This window comes from Lissotriton vulgaris, chromosome 9 (genome assembly GCF_964263255.1).
Source record: "Lissotriton vulgaris chromosome 9, aLisVul1.2, whole genome shotgun sequence".
In the NCBI taxonomy this organism is placed as follows: Eukaryota; Metazoa; Chordata; class Amphibia; order Caudata; family Salamandridae; genus Lissotriton; species Lissotriton vulgaris.
This window is the reverse complement of record NC_141697.1, coordinates 343,300,836-343,316,999: the sequence shown is the minus strand read 5'-3', so window position 1 is coordinate 343,316,999 and position 16,164 is coordinate 343,300,836. Positions and strand designations below refer to the sequence as shown.

General features: G+C 40.3%; 1 protein-coding gene across 2 annotated transcripts in view; it reads right to left on the bottom strand.

Annotated features, from left to right (window-relative positions):
- Positions 1-4,806: 4,806 nt before the first annotated feature.
- LOC147690098 (sodium/potassium/calcium exchanger 4-like) overlaps positions 4,807-16,164 on the bottom strand; it is a 558,445-nt gene continuing 547,087 nt past the window's right edge. For both annotated transcript variants that reach the window (XM_086937689.1, XM_086937688.1), the window contains exons 16-17: positions 9,019-9,084; positions 4,807-7,039 (exon numbers count right to left, since the gene is read on the bottom strand). In XM_086937689.1, coding sequence (XP_086793815.1) covers positions 6,899-7,039; positions 9,019-9,084 — 207 coding nt within the window. In that variant the 3' untranslated portion in view covers positions 4,807-6,898. The remainder of the gene's footprint in view (positions 7,040-9,018; positions 9,085-16,164) is intronic.

The window sequence follows — 16,164 nt, the reverse complement described above, 5'->3', positions numbered from 1 at the left end:
TAACTCGCAAGAGACCTGGCCCGACACCAACTTAACAACAGGTCTGGTATAATCACTGCTGGGTTCAACCAGCTCCAGCTTTTAGGTTAGCACAGTGGCTCCTGGGTTTAGCCGGGGATTAACCACTGTTGGGTATTCCACCCATGCAATCATGAGTGGGAAGTACTCAACAAGTCCACTATAATTAACTCCCAATACCAATTAGACAGGCATGTAATGTCTAACGAGATCTGCTACAGGTTGCGGGCCTTTGGATGACTCTAGCATAGTTCACACCTGCAGGGCTCAATTAGTTACATTGTGTGACCATTTCTTGACACCTATCATTGAAAACCTACACAAAAAATCATATATGGAAATGACTGTACCTCTGTCCATATTGGCATATCTCTGTATTTCACCTCCCTTGTTATGCCGCAGCTTCTCCCACCAAATCCATAAGACCACTGTGACTGCGATCTCTGCCACAGTCAGCATGTACATTCGGGGCATCGCTGGACGTGGCGTTCCAGGGCAAGATTGGACTTACCTTTATACAGAGGGCTTGACCTCTATAAGCCACATGGGCTGGGGGGAGTACCACAATTGAAAGGAAGTACCCAGCCTTAGCTATAAACTTAAGTTAATTATTTAAGCATATACTTGAAAGAAGCACATTGCACAAATTGTTTACTTCAATTGATAAAAAGATACTTTGAGATATAATTCTGATTAATTTTAACGTTAGGGGCTATCTTTAATTGACAGGAATATCAGTATATGTTAATCATTCAATTGATATATTGCAAGAAAAAAAACAGAAATCATTAATATTCAAAACATTGGGGCCTATTCACATACTGCATTGTGTAGTATTTTTTGTAGTACTACAATAATTCTACAAACACTCTACAAACTGCTGTTCATAAACCTACTGGCAGAATTTCCATCTCCTATCTTTTTCTGTGCAGAGATCACCGCCCTGACTGCAGAGTCTCCTCACATGCTAGTATACATTTTAGTAGTAAATGTGGTAGAGAAGAGGGAGTGGCTGTCGAATGTGGAATACATACTACTAAAGGGGAGCGGTTGAGGGAGGACTAAGGAGTGGTTAAATGAGAGTTTTTGAGGGTTTTCTAGAGGGATGCGTATCCACCAACAAAAGAGTAAGCTCTTTACTATTCACAGGCTGCCCTTCTAAAGTTACTACAACCAAAAAGGAACCCAAAACTGTAGTAAATTATTTCATCTGAGAGATGAAGAAAGTCTAGCTCCACTGCAACACCCTCCCTGTGAAATGAATGGAGATACGGACTTAAAGTAAAATCATTTAAGAAATAATGTTAAATTAATTAGCATTATTCAAAATAGTTAAAATATACATAAATATAACTTAATGTTCATTTTTAAAATAATACACATTTTATTGAATAAAATAGCATAAAATGTTTGCATGAAAATTAATGTAACATAAAATGTTGTAAAAATGTAATAAAATTATTTTGAATTAGTTCAATACACCACTTTTAATACATATGTTTTTTTAAGGTGGGAATTTATCATTTGCTTTAAACACAAGAAAAATAGCTTTATTGTAATTTAATATATTTCAATTAATCAATTAATTACATTTTTATTTAAATTTAGGTTAGTTGTGCTATAGCAGGTTTTCTTTGATTTTATTCGTTCAAAATATATAACATTAATTTAATTTAAAATTTAAAATAAAACTATTTTTACCAATATCTGCTAAGTTAATAAACGTTTTTACTTTTCTGTATACTTTACTGTAGGGATACTCCGCAGTGGAGGCTGAGATCTCCGTACGGAAAAGTACAAGGAAATATTCTCTATACTTTAAAATAGGTACATAATTACATTACAGACAGAGATCTCCATATTGTAATGTATAAGGTAACGTTCTCTATGTTTTACCGTAGGGCTATCTCCGTAAGGTAAAGTATAGGTAACATTTGAATGAAATTGGGTCTTATAAAGCGCAAACTTAGCCCAAGGGTATCAAGGCGCTAAAGCGGACTATGTGAGATGGAAACAGAGAAAGTTATACTGCAAACTAAGTGAAGAGCCACGTCTTCAGGGCCTTACGAAAGAGTAAATGAGAAGAAAGACAAGTGAGATCCCGGGGAAGGGAATTATAGAGTTTGGGGCCAACCACAGAAAAAGTAACATTTAAAAAGTGTGTTAAACTAGGAAACAGTAAAAATACGTTTATGTTCAATGCTAAAACCTTAATAGCAATTAGAAATTAAATGCAATTAAATATATTAAATTCAAATTGTTTTTCTAAAGTCTAAATAAAAAATACATTCCCATCTAACATAAAAAATTGTATATGAATTAACAATTATTAAAAGGGATGTACAGAATTAGTTAAAAGTAATGTAAATATATTTGATTAAAAGGTTATTTAAATATTTAATTTTAAATAATAAATATGTACTATTTTTATATATCTGTCTAACAGATAATATTTACTTACATTTTTAACAATTTTAAATGATATAAATTACCATTATTTCTTATGGTGTTTACATTTAAGACCTGCCAATTTTTTCTATTGGAGGGTATAAGGGTACTCGTGTTTAGCCATGTGTGGTGGTGGCTTAAAACTGTTTTGCTTTCAGTGGTAACTTACGCTCATAATTTTGGCTCCACCCCCTTTTACATGGGGTGGAGACATTCAAGTCTACACTTCTGAGTAACTTTAGGCTTGGGTTTTGTGAATAGGCAAAACAAGTAAAGTTACTCAAAATTGTTAAAGTTACACATGTAATTACTCACAAGTGTACGTTACTTTTGTGACTGGCCCCCATTGTGTCTACATTTTATGAAAACCAAAAGAAAAATCTGCATTGTTTAAACTGAACAGCTATGGGAAAAGTCCATTCTCTCATCAGAGTACCATTCCATAAATATGGAGTAACTATTTATAATGCCCACTGGGTTTAAATATGCATTTGATTCAGCTAGTCCGAGTTGATTAATGATCTATAAGTTCATTAAATTATGAATTTTGTCTTTGGATGTCGATGCGTTTAGACTCCGTGGCATGAGCTCACCAGAACTGTACTGGTTCATAATTCTGTGCATAAAATATACTGACAATTAAGATAAACATGTGGATGTCTGTACCGTTAGTTCCCGGTGAGAAAGAAAAATCTGAGAAATCACGGGGAAACATACCTGTTGTTATGTTAATATGGTTATACAGCTGTACTAGTAAAATGAAAAGCAGACTCTTATGTTAGGGCAAGAGGGAGCAAAGGAATGTTGTAAAACCTTTATCATGTTTGTAGGAGATGACCATGTTTTGCTTGGTGTCCCCTCTGAGTTTTGCCTTAGCTGTTTTCCTTGACTGCAGAACTCTTTGCACTTTACCCCGGCTAACTAGAGGTAAAGTGCCTGTGCTTCCAATTAGAATATTTAAATGTAAATGGGTGTGTCTTGTAAAGCGCACTGCTACCCGGAGGCGTCCTGGCGCTATAGACCACTGGGGAACCCGTCCTGGCTTTCCCTGTGAGATGTTTCCTCCTGGGTATCTCTAAGGTGAAACCAGGCATCCCCGGCGTTTGTGGGGGGCCGTTGTGGAGATGAGGCAAGCTAATGCCCAGTGTTGCCGAGTGTGATCCCTGGTTAGAGTAGGCACGAGGTGAGAATTATCGAGTCGCTGACCCTGGTTCACGACCCTGCCGCGTCGGGAATTGAACCCTGGTCCCGGGCCGTCCTCTGCTTCCGGGTCTGCCGCCTCTAACCAGTGAGCCACACCAGTCCACCAATACATTCCTAGTATATGGTACAAAGTGAACCTAAAGCCTGGGAGTTAAACGTCACTAGTGGATAACAGCACCCATTGTGCCATCCACTACAGTAATAGTGCAAACCATTGTATCCTGGCTGTTGGAGTTTTCAACTGCAAATCTGACCTGTACAAATAAACCTGTCTAACTGGACAAAACCTTTTTTTTAAAAATATGTATATCACTCCTATGTAGGCCTTATAGCTCAAAAAGCGGGTGCATTGTATTTAAAAGCAGGACATGTGCAGGGGCGGCTCCTCTGCTAAGGCGAGGGAGCGTCACCCCACTGCTTTGAAAGCAGTGAAAAAAGTAAAAATAAAATGATAATAACTGTGTTATTATCATTTTAATTTTGGTAGCTGTAGGGCTGGGTTAGGGTGGGGCTGGGGTTACAAGGGGAGGAGTGGTGGGCACACTATAAGTGTGCATGACTGTTTGGCCGGCCGTCTTGCACACTTTGCATGTTCCTCACCAGGCGGCATTACACAGCCTGGTGAGGAACCACGGCACTCAGACCAATCACAATGCTGCATTGCAGTGTTGTAATTGGCTTAGAGGAGGGAGCCTGTGTGCGCTTCCAGTTCCTGCTCCAGTACTGGGACATCGGCAGGAAAGTGGAAGAGAGACACAGCCCGCCACCCTGTCCTTTGCCAGCTGCCACTGAACATGTAGAAATGTAATGTTCCTACAGTGAAAAAAAACCAAAAGCTATTTTAACCCGTTGGCTGCGTCCACTTTTTTGCGGCAGTGCGGCCGTTTTAAAAAACGGGCGCGGTTGCGTCGGCCGTTGGCCGACGGAAGCACCAGCGAGGTAGTGCTGCCGTCGGCCAATGGCGATGGCATCAGCCAATGGGTTATTATAGCAAGGCTAGCTTTGCCATAGGTAAATACTGGGTTCATTTATTCATTGTACAACAAGAAAATGAAACAACTATTTTCATAGTTAATTAAAATCCAGTTAAAAGTGGTCGGATTTGTGATAAATAACAAAGGCGCTTTTAGAAAGTTAACTTTTCTGTGCCTAAAACCTGTGAAGGTCTGTTTTTATTTGCTCTCTCACTTTTGGCAGCCAGTTATTAGCCGTGGAGTAAGTGTGAATGAGTATGAAATGCCTCCCAGGTGCAAACAAGAGGCTGAACTGAATGGGCAGAGATGACCCCTCCAAATCTTACAGAATATGCAGGGTGGGACTGTGAGCATATATTTTGACATTACAGAGTAAAATCCTGCTTGAATGTAAAATCCTGCTTCACAGGTCTACTGGAGTTTTACATAAAACACTTAGGGAGCACTTCAAGGAGGCCTCTCCTGTCACTAGCAAATGTTAGCTGACACCTAGGCAGGGAACTTCCTTTGTTCTTCGAGCCAGGCAAACTCCAGTCAGACTGAGCCTCAGTTTGACATTACAATGCAAAATCCTGTTTGAATGTCAAAACCTGCTTGTCAGGTCTGATGCGATTTTACATATAACATTTTGGACACCCGTTAAAGGGTTAAAAAACTACAGCAAAACAATTCTTGTGTATCCACTGTCTGGTTGCTGGAAAACCCTGCTTTGTTCTAACATACTTCTGTGTCTGGGTTGATTGGGGCTACAGTAACTGTCCCAAACTGGATTTTAGTGTTAGATGTGGGAGGACACTAGGATTACCATAGTTCACTTCCCCCACACATCCCCAGCACTCAGAGTCCAAGTTTAATGTGGCCAAAGACTTCCGCCATCTTGAAAAAAGCCTACAGTGGGTAGGGTTGGCCCCAGAAATGTTTAGCCAATCGGTTAAGGTGTGCCCAAGAGTCCTTTCCACCCATTAAATCGTGTCACACCTTGAGTTGCATTTCGACCTCATTACTGTTGTGGTACTGCAAAAAATACTTTACAATTGCGCTATGATAAGCATATATGCTCTGTGCCAAAACTACCCAGGGGCTGAGCTCAGGTTAATTTAGTGACTTTAAGGGTTTACCCTGAAAAGGGTTATGATTATTCTATGAGATGGGTAGTCGCTACCCCAAATATTAATCCAATTTCTTAAAATCTTGATAGTAGATGGTATACCTTTTTAAAATGTAAACAGTATAATTTAAAATAAAGTGGTTATGTTTAATACTATTTAAAAAGGTATGGCATAGCTGGGAAAGGAAGCCAGAGCCTCCTATTTATCAACAGAACAAGGTGCATCCAGGCAAGGAGTGTCCGCTCGCTTGGTTAATCAGTAGTAGGCAAATATTTGAGCATTAGTTCTGACAATGCTGAACATGTCAACGTCTCTCCTTTGATAAATTAAAGGCCATGGATGCTGCAGCTAGACTCATCTTGGATCTTTCATGGTGCACCCACATCATGCCACACCTCAGAGAACTCCACTGGCCGCCGATACACAAGCGCTGACAATTTAGACTCCTCACAGATGTATACAAGGCACTGTACAACATTGATCCAGCTTACCCCAACTGCTGCCTCCACTTCCATCATTCCACCTGACTGCTATGCTCTGCCTCACTCTCTCTCGCACACACCCGACATATGCAAAAGCAGGACAGGAGGCCAAGTCTTCTCCTACCTGGCACCCAAATCTTGGAACAAGCTCCCACTACCCATAAGTGCCTCCTCCTCCCTTCTGGAATTCAAATAACACCCGGCAGCTGACCTACACACCTACTCCAGCACCAGGATACCTTTTGGGTGATAAGTTGCCCTTTACAAATCCAAATAACATAACATAGTATCTTGCATTCCCATCACCAAGCTTGTGTGTTTCACATCGTTCTCAGAGTCCATCAAGGTTGCGAGCACAAAAGACCTGGGACAACCAAAGTATCACAGTGCCAAGAAGAAAAACCATGAACAGGATCCAAAAATAGGTGAAGCTGCTCATAGCAGTTAGCAGATGAGTCTCAAAGTCATTGTTTCGCAGTTCCAAATAAATTTCATGGGCTTTTCTTCCAAAATAATTTGTCTCAGTGACCAACTGGCAAATAGCGAGGGCTCTCACCTTTTCAAGTGAGTCCAAGGACTGATAATAGTTCTTCTTTACTGAAGATTGTTTTGATGGTTTCCATTAAGGCTATGTTCCAGTTGGCAGCTTTCCTTCAACACCATCTTAACACATTGGCAAGTTGAGAAAAGTGAAGACGTTCATTTCAATCAAAATGGAGAAGCACAGGAACAAGACGTAGAGGGACAGTACGTAGGCACCCAATTTCTTGTCAAGCCTCCACTTATTTACGTGAACTCCTAATACCTACAAACATATAAGGTGAGAGTTAATATGCAGGTCCCAATATATCCAAACTTTACCTTTCAATAAATTGAGTGCTACAGTTTTTCTGACAGTTGAACACATTTAAATAGCAGTTATCAATGCTGGTAGGTTGTACTATATAGACTTGACAAATGGAACACTGAGGTTTAGAAGCACCTAGTAAGACCCAATTAAACCAACACGGCATTGGAACATATAGGGCCAAAAAGTAGCACACTAGGGCAGTTGCCAGGATGAGTATGTTGAATTCAGTGGGTAAGGTGGCAGAAGAGGTGTAACTAAGCCAGAAGCAGGATTTACTAGTCTCTCCTGCACCTATGTATGCATGAAGGAGCACGATAGATGATTATTAAATGAGTTGTACCACCCTCCTTAGCTGTCTCCTCTATCAACGTATGACTGTGCAATACTAGAGCCAAGATGCCTTTGGTGGTACGTCTGTTTGCAAGTGCCCTCACTCAGTCATTTATTCACGTATTTTCTATCTCCATATACATTGATGCTAAGAGCTCCATACATTCTGCGAGTTACCAGGATAATTGAGTCAGCTGATGAAGTGGGTCGCAGATACTTATGGTAATGCTTCAGTGCGTTTCCTTGGAGGCAAACTCCACAATTCATATTTTAGCTCTGTGTGAACTCAGACTAGCCTAGTGAGGCTTGCCAATGCTCAATTGGAATTTATAAAGTTTAGTAGATGTCCTGTTTTCCTTGGCAGTGGCAGCAAAATATACACTGCTTAGGGGAGGGATATATATTAAATATCAATGAATGGTAGTGGATAGAAGAGAAGAATCAGTACCAGAATATTGGTGTCAGATTAACATTTGACGTAACCACTGTGACCTAAATTTTGTCTCTAAAAACATTTCTCTTCTGGACTAAACAATAGAGCATCTAGGCGTAGTGAATTACATTTTTGCATATGACATTTGGAACAAATTATTTATAGCAGACAATATTTCGGTATATGATATTCTGACAAAGAACAATGGGGCATATTCACAATCCCCTATCGCCACCACAACGTCACTGAAACACAGTGTCACTTTCACTTAACGTGGCTTAATGCCCGCTTGTGAATAGGCCCCCTTTCAAGCTGTGTTTAGCGTGAAAGGTGCGTGCAGTGGGTGTTTTGGTGGGTGTTCCACCGCAACATCAATTGATATTTACGCTGCCCCCTATTCACAAGGGCAGCGTAAATAGGAGCTAACGCCAAACTTAAGACAAGGAAAACCCTGGTCTTAAGTTGGGGATACGAGGATAAATGCTTTATTTCTCCTCGTTTTTGCATTTTCCAAGCGTTCTGCCTTGTGCAGCACACATGGAAAATACGAAATTCCATGGTTTGTTTATGTACAGGAAGGTGTCTCTTCCTGTACATAAACAAACCTTTTTTAAAAAATGCCGTTTTGTAACTTACATGTGTGCTGCATGAAGCAGCACACATAAACAAACCTAAAATGCCAGTTTGTACCGTATATGTGCAGGAAGGGACACCTTCCTGTACATAAACAAACCTCCCTGCTTGCAGACACCCTTGTACTCTGGTGCAAGGGTGCCTGCGTTGACGCTAAGTTGTGAAACTTAGCGCCATCGCAGGGGGGGAAAAGCAAGACTGCACCATGTCCTTGTGAGCATGGTGCAGCCTTGCTTTTCCGAAGTGGCGGAGAGAGGCGGTAAGCCAAGAAGGATAACGCCCCTCTCCACCACTTCCTTGTGAATACCCCAATGATTCTCTGATTGGTCATGTGGATTGGCTGAGTACTTTGGTAGAGTTGATTCAAGTTTGCAGTTGGAGCTTGGAGATCCCAGGGTTACGGCCGGGCAGGCTAAATGGACACTCAGTAACTCAACAGGAGAGGAAGTTCTCAAAAACCGCCTGGTACAAATGTTAAAAAATATAATCATCAATTGGATCAATAAAAAGGTTGTAAATTACAAGGAGATGTACTTACTGTGAGAGCCACCGACCCAAGCAAAAGTATCACCGAATACACCAGTCCCATGCTGTTTATCCTTACCTATTTGAAAAATGTGAAATAGATGATTTTTTATGGCTGTAAAAAGAACTCTCTCTTATTTGCCAAAAGAAGTATTCGTTCTATTTCTTTTCTTTTTTTTAAAACGTTATTTATCATTTTGGCAATAGAGAAATGAATACAGGCATAGATGATCATTGACGAAGTCTTGGCATGAGAACCATATATATGTAAACAACAAATACAGAGCTTGTTTGCCACAATGCAATAGTAGAGTCGACATATCTCAAACCGATAATACCTCGCTGGGCAACACGACATTGGAATGAAAAAATAGTCTTCTAGGCCATCCCCCATCAGCTCATACCGTGAATTAGCGTTTATTGCCCAGAGTCTGTCTCAATTAAATGTCCACAGATATTTCAAGTCGTGAAAACAGCCTGATACACTGTGTGAGGGATTTGGGTAGAGCAAACCAAACTAAGGATGCAATAGGATAGGCATCTCACCTCACACCTTCTGGGACTATGCCGTTTTGTGGCTGAGAGTTGGCATCTTTCTGAAGACCATTTATGTACAGCCTGTATGGGCCCCAAATGTCTTTAGGTCGCGAGGTCCCTGTTAGGAGATCAGCATATACCTCGATGTTTGTCTTGCAATAAGCCAGGCTGCATAGCCAGCCTGCAAGGGTGGGGGCAGTTTTGTGGCCCCACAGTAGGGCAATTTCGCGTTTAGCTAACAGTAAACTGAGGGATGCAAAACGTCTGACATGTTTGAGAAAGTTCATGGTATATCCCAGTAGTGCTACTTCCGGAATGGGGGTAAGGGTCAACTTCGTAATGGTACCTAATGAGTTGTGCACTTCCTCCCAGTATGTACGGAGCTTGAGGCAAGTCCAAGTGAGGTGAGCAAAATCAGTGTGTGGGGCTGCGCATTTGCGGCAGGTGTGGGGTCTAGTAGGGGCCAGTCTGTGGGCTTTAGCTGGGGTAAAGTAACTTTGCCGTACTGTTTAATGAGACGTCGTGTGTCACTGCGCAGCATTTAACCCACTGACCGTCCGTGATAGGATGCCCAAGGTCTGTCTCCCAGTCTGTGCGGATTTCATCGTCATGTACGGGTCAGAAGGACGCACAGGATTTATATAATTTGGAGATGAGATGTGCCCCGGTAGGGCTTTCTATTATAAGTGTTAGGGGTAGAAAGGACTCTGGCTCAAGGGGGACGCCAGGCCTCGCAGCGCAGATCGGATATGGCTCAATACAAGGCTGTCCATGAATGTGACAGTCTGAAAACGGGCATCTTTTCACGGGGAAAAAATATGTCCCTCTGGATATAAGTTGCAGAACGTAGTAATGTCAAACTTGGTTAAGGTGCGCGGGATCAATTTCTCGCCGGTAATTGGGAACCAACGAGCATTTGGGACAGGCAAAGCAGAGGAGTATAGAAAGGGAGCAGTGCTGATCTGACATAGTTTCTCCTAGGTCCAGCTAGTGATGGAAACTGTCTGTACGTCAGAGGGATCACGGGGCACTCCCTTGGGCAGCATGGTCGACAACCGTTCAGGAAGGATAAAATCCGCCTCTGGCCGCAGATAGGGTATCCGCGCATCTGGGTGGTACCGCACATAGGCGTAGCAGCACTGAGCAACTAAATAACACAATTGAAAATCTGGTACTCCATAGCCACCTCTTTCATACGGTAAGGTAAGAATTTGCCAGCGAACACGACCTTGCTTACCACCCCATATCAGTTGAAAAAGGAGTTTGCGCAAATGTAAAAAAAAAACGTTGGTGAGTGGGATAGGAATATTTTTGTAAAAAGGAAATTCGCATTCCCAGTGCTGGAGGTAAGTGGGGAAATCACTGACTTATGCCAGTTTATACCAAGGCCAGAGAAAAGGCCAAACCGGAGAATTTCCTTGATGAGGGGCTCCAAGTTTACCCGGGGGTCTCTAATGCAAAGGACGGTGTCACTCGCGTACAGGGAAACTAGGAGGGGCCAGTGTTAAATTCGAAGCCCCTTTGCAGATGGCTTTCCTGAAAGGGCCTTATCAGAGGATCCATGGAAAGTATAAATAACAAGGGCAAGAGGGGGCAGCCCTTACGCGTGCAGCGTGAAAGGGAGAATGGCCGAGAAAAAAAAGTACAGTTTATGTGTAGCCGAGCTGTGGGGCTGCTGTACAGCAGGACAGTGGTAGCGATGAATCCAATCGGCATGCCCATATGGCACATAACAGAGAGGAAGAAGGGCCATTCTAAAGAATCAAAGGCCTTTGCTTTATCTAATAAAAGGGCAGCCGCCGGGACTATGGGATCGATTTTATGAAGGACCGAGAAAAGAGCTCTGAAATGAAGATGATCAGTCCAATAATTAAGGAAGATCCTTTATTCAGTCGAAGAGCATGGTACAAGTAATCCAGCAAGATCAGCATTCAAGAATAACTGACACATACAAAGGATGCACATAGCTATGACATGTATAACATTCTACATCAATGATGACATAACTAGAATGAGTGATGTTAAAGGAACAGAGCATAAAGTAAGCAACACAACACATCTCCCTTTCTAATAATAAAAATAAAAAAGATAAAAGAACATGGAAAATACAATGAGTGGATAAGACTAAAACAAAACACAACAGAATGAAAAGGAAACCAACACAAATGGTTTGTGATTTCCCCTCTAACTATTGTTAGTGATATAATCTTTAAGCCACAGAGGAACCACCCTCTTCCTTGAAGAATGACGGAGAGAAGGATCCTCACAGGTAACAGAACCATCTTCCATAGGAATGACAACAGAATCCTCAGGGATGTTACTAGAAGAATCTAAATTGTCACTACCAGAAACAACTGCACTAGGAATATCACTCGAACTAGAACAAATCGCTGCTCCAGAATTGTCAATCAAATCATTGTTCCCACTAGAACCATCCATATCCAAATCTTCTGGTTTCCATTTGTTAGAGAGATCAGGATTAGAAGTACAATTAGGACTACATCTGGCAACTCTACTTAAATTCCAGACTTTCCCATTGCTAAGTTTAACAGAATTCTTTAAAACTTCCATTACTTGAAAAGGTTCAGAAAAAGTAGATTCGCCTTTTTGTACCTTAAAAGGTTTTTTAATTCGAATCCAATCACCAATACTTATCTTGACCTCTTTAGATCCATGTCTCAAATCGTGATACTTTTTACTTTTGTCATGGACCTGTACCAAACGTGCTTTAACCAGATCATTAGAGTAAGGCTCAATTCCACCAGAAAACAACCAAGTAGGGATGCTTTTAGAACGTGGTTTCCTACCTTTCATTAAGACAAATGGGGAAACACCAGTTGAATCATTTACAGTAATACGATAATTCCAAACAACTTTCCCAACTTGAGTTGGCCAATCCAAATTATTGCTAATGGAAAGTTGAATAGTATTTTTCAAAACCCTGTTAAAACGTTCTACTACTCCATTGCCACTAGGATTATAGAGGGAAGTGGTTCTATGTCTAATACCAAGTTTACTGAAATATCTTTTCGCCTTAACAGATAAGAACTGAACACCATTATCGGTGAGAATGCAAGAAGGAATACCCTCCGTAACAAAAGTTTCATCCAAGAAACTTAAAACAGAATCAGTATCTGCTCTCTCTACAACCTTAACAACCGGCCATTTCGAAAACAAATCAATAATGACTATCAAATACCGATTAGAACCATCTTGATCTTGAATAGGACCCATAATATCCACAGCGACAGATTCCCAAGTAGATTCAGGAGGAGAACACTCCAACATAGGAGGGCGAAGGGTACGAAGGGTTTTGTCTGCAGAAGCACAAATGACACAATCTCTAACAATCTTTTCTATTTGAGAATCACAACCAGGCCACCAGAATAAATTCTTTACCAAAGATTTGGATCTCACAATCCCGGGGTGACCCTCATGGCAAAGTTCAATGATCCCTTCACGCAAACCACCAGGAGGAACTATTTTTTCACCCCTTAACAAAGTCTCGTGAGCAACAGAGAGTTCAGACCTGACTTCCCAAAAAGGTCTAAGCATATCGTCCAACATATCTTTTTTATCTGGCCAACCTTCAATAGTGTAAGAAATTACCTTTGGTAAACATTCATCAAGCAAATACTCATTATTCCATTCTTCTTTGCTGAAAGCTGATAGGCCTTCATCATGAACATATGCTATTTGTAATTCATTCCACTCATTATTATCAACCTCCTCTAGCATTACAGGCATCCTTGATAGAAAATCTGCAAGGACATTGCTTTTGCCCGGCACATAAACAATCTTGTAAATGAAGTTCTGTAGTCTCATAGAAATTCTAGCCAGGCGAGCAGAAGCATTGATAACCCCTTCGGTAGTCAAAATTTTTACCAATGGCTTGTGGTCGCTGCGTAATAAACACATTTTACCCCATACGAAAGATTTGAAATGATCCAGTGCCCAAGCACAGGCTAAGGCCTCCCTTTCTATAATAGGATACTTTTCCTCACAAGGAGAAAGAGATCTTGAGGCATAGGCTATTACATTTTCCTTCCCCTTCTCATTTATTTGCACCAAAACAGCTCCTAGACCCTTGTTACTTGCATCAGTAGTAATTACATTGTCTAAAGATGGATCAAAACTGTGTAGAGCAGTGGTTTGGGCAATAGCGTTTTTGATATTCATGAAGTCTTCATTACAAGATTTAGACCATTCAAACTTCACACCCTTTTTTAACAGTTGGCGAATGTTAAATGAGACACTCGCAAAATTAGGAACATATTTAGAGCAAAACTCAGCCATCCCTAAGAATGACTTGATGTCATCCTTACTTGTAGGAACAGGGGCTTCAGATATTGCTGAAACCAAAGAGGGTTTTGGTTTAACCCCTTCAGCGTCAATGATATGGCCTAGATAAGTTACACTTTTCTGAGCAAATTTACATTTTGAATGTTCAATAGTAAGGCCTTTGCTTTCAAGAATATTCAAAACTTTATGTAGCCTTGATAAATGTTCATTTTCATCATCCCCGAAAACCAGAATATCGTCCTGAAAAAATCTGACACCTTTTTCTCCCTTAAATAATTGGTACATAAGTCGTTGAAAAACAGCAGCCGCTGAGGCTAAGCCAAATGGCATGCGTTTATAACGGAAGCAACCAAAAGGTGTCACGAAGGACGTAAACTTCATTGAATCAGGGCATAAGGAAATCTGGTGGTATGCAGATGACAGGTCTATGGTAGAAAACCATTGGGCATTACCAACACTAGAAACCATCTCATTGATTTTGGGAAGTGGGAATTTATCAACCACTATGTTGTTATTTAAATACCTTAGGTCTACACACAACCTGATTTTTCCGTTGCTACGTCTTGCGACGACAATTGGCGAAACCCATTCACTCGCCTCAATAGGTTCTATGATGTCAGTAGACACAAGTTTGTCCAGTTCTTTACTGACTTCATCTCTCACTAAGATAGGCACATTTCTACACTTGTGCACCTTTGGACAGGCATCATCCTTTAGTATGATTTTATGTTCAAAACCAACTAAATTCCCCAAAGTTTTACTAAAAACTTTTGGAAATTTCTTTAAAATGCTATCCGTAACAATAGAACAATCATCAACTACTAGGACTTGTTCTTTACTATTAGGATCTAAGATGATGTGGAGTTGTTTTAGGTCGAACCATCCTAAAACAGGTGGTCCTTTCTTCGAGATGTACAGTTTCCCTCTACACTCCCTGTCTTTGAACCTGAAAACAAACCAGCGGAAACCCAAGATGGAAATAGGGTCTCCTAAATAACCTTCAGGGTGGATATCCGATGGTAATAATCTCTCCCCCACATGTTGAATAAATGAAGATTTCCACATGTCTTCATTAACAATGGTATAAGGCGAGCCCGAATCGGCATAAATTTTTACAATTACACCACCAATACTCATTGTACAAATAGGTTTGTTAACCATATCCTCATCTCTTATTCTTAGCACTAATTTATCATGAACATTCATCACAAGATTGTCCTCAACATCATTTTCAAAATTCTCTTCTTCATCAATGTCATTTACGAAATTTACTTTACTTCTCTTTTTTCTATTACATGCTTTCGTTAAGTGACCTTTCAAACCACAACTAGCGCATTTGGTTTTTAACCCAGGACAACTTTTGAAGTCAGCCAAATGGTCTAAACTGTTACATCTGTAACATTTAAGTTTAGTTGAAGGAAATTTGTTGTTAGAACTAAAAGACTGCCTAGAACCGTAGTTATACCTTTTTTTATCAGTAGCATTAACTTTGCAAACTACATCATTAGACATTGCACTATTATCCTTCTTTATCACATTAGCGCATCTGCCAGACATTTCTGCTTTGCGTGCAATGGCAAGAATATCATCTAAAGGAGAATCTCCATTTATCCATAACCTATCTTGTATGGATGTATTATAGGAATGCATAACAATTTGATCTCTAATTAACTCTTCTTGTAGAACACCAAATTTGCAATCCAAAGACAATTTCTTCAAATCAGCAAGAAAATGGTCAATGTTTTCCTCTTTAGTCTGTTTCCTGGAGAAAAACTTATACCTCGTTACGCCAATACACACTTTAGGAGCAAAATAAGTGTCTAAATGTAAAAGCGTTAACATATAAACATTTAAGTCTCCAGGAAAAGAGGGTTTAGTCATGGTTTCGTATACTTTTAGTCCTACAGGACCTAAGGAATGAAGGAGAAGTCTCTTCTTTTGAGCATGAGACATTTTTCCATCCTCATCTAAGGCATCTATATAGTTGCAGAAATATGGTTTCCACTCCAACCATTTAAGTGGTGGTTCGTTACCTGAAACCCAAAATGCCTGAGGAGGACTAATATTATAATTAGGTTGAGTCATTCTAAAATGTGAAACCTAGACAATTCAATCAAAAATAAAAATGCTGGATACAGTACTTAAATATCAATAGCAAAAGGAACTAATGCCAAAATACATGAAATGCTTATAACTGTAAAACAGTGTTAAATGCTCATTTAAGTTATTAAAAACTGCCTGAATAAATAATGCAAGGAAAATAATAAAATGAAAAGGTGTGCGAATCACCGTAGATAGTAACTTGCTGATGAGAGTGAGG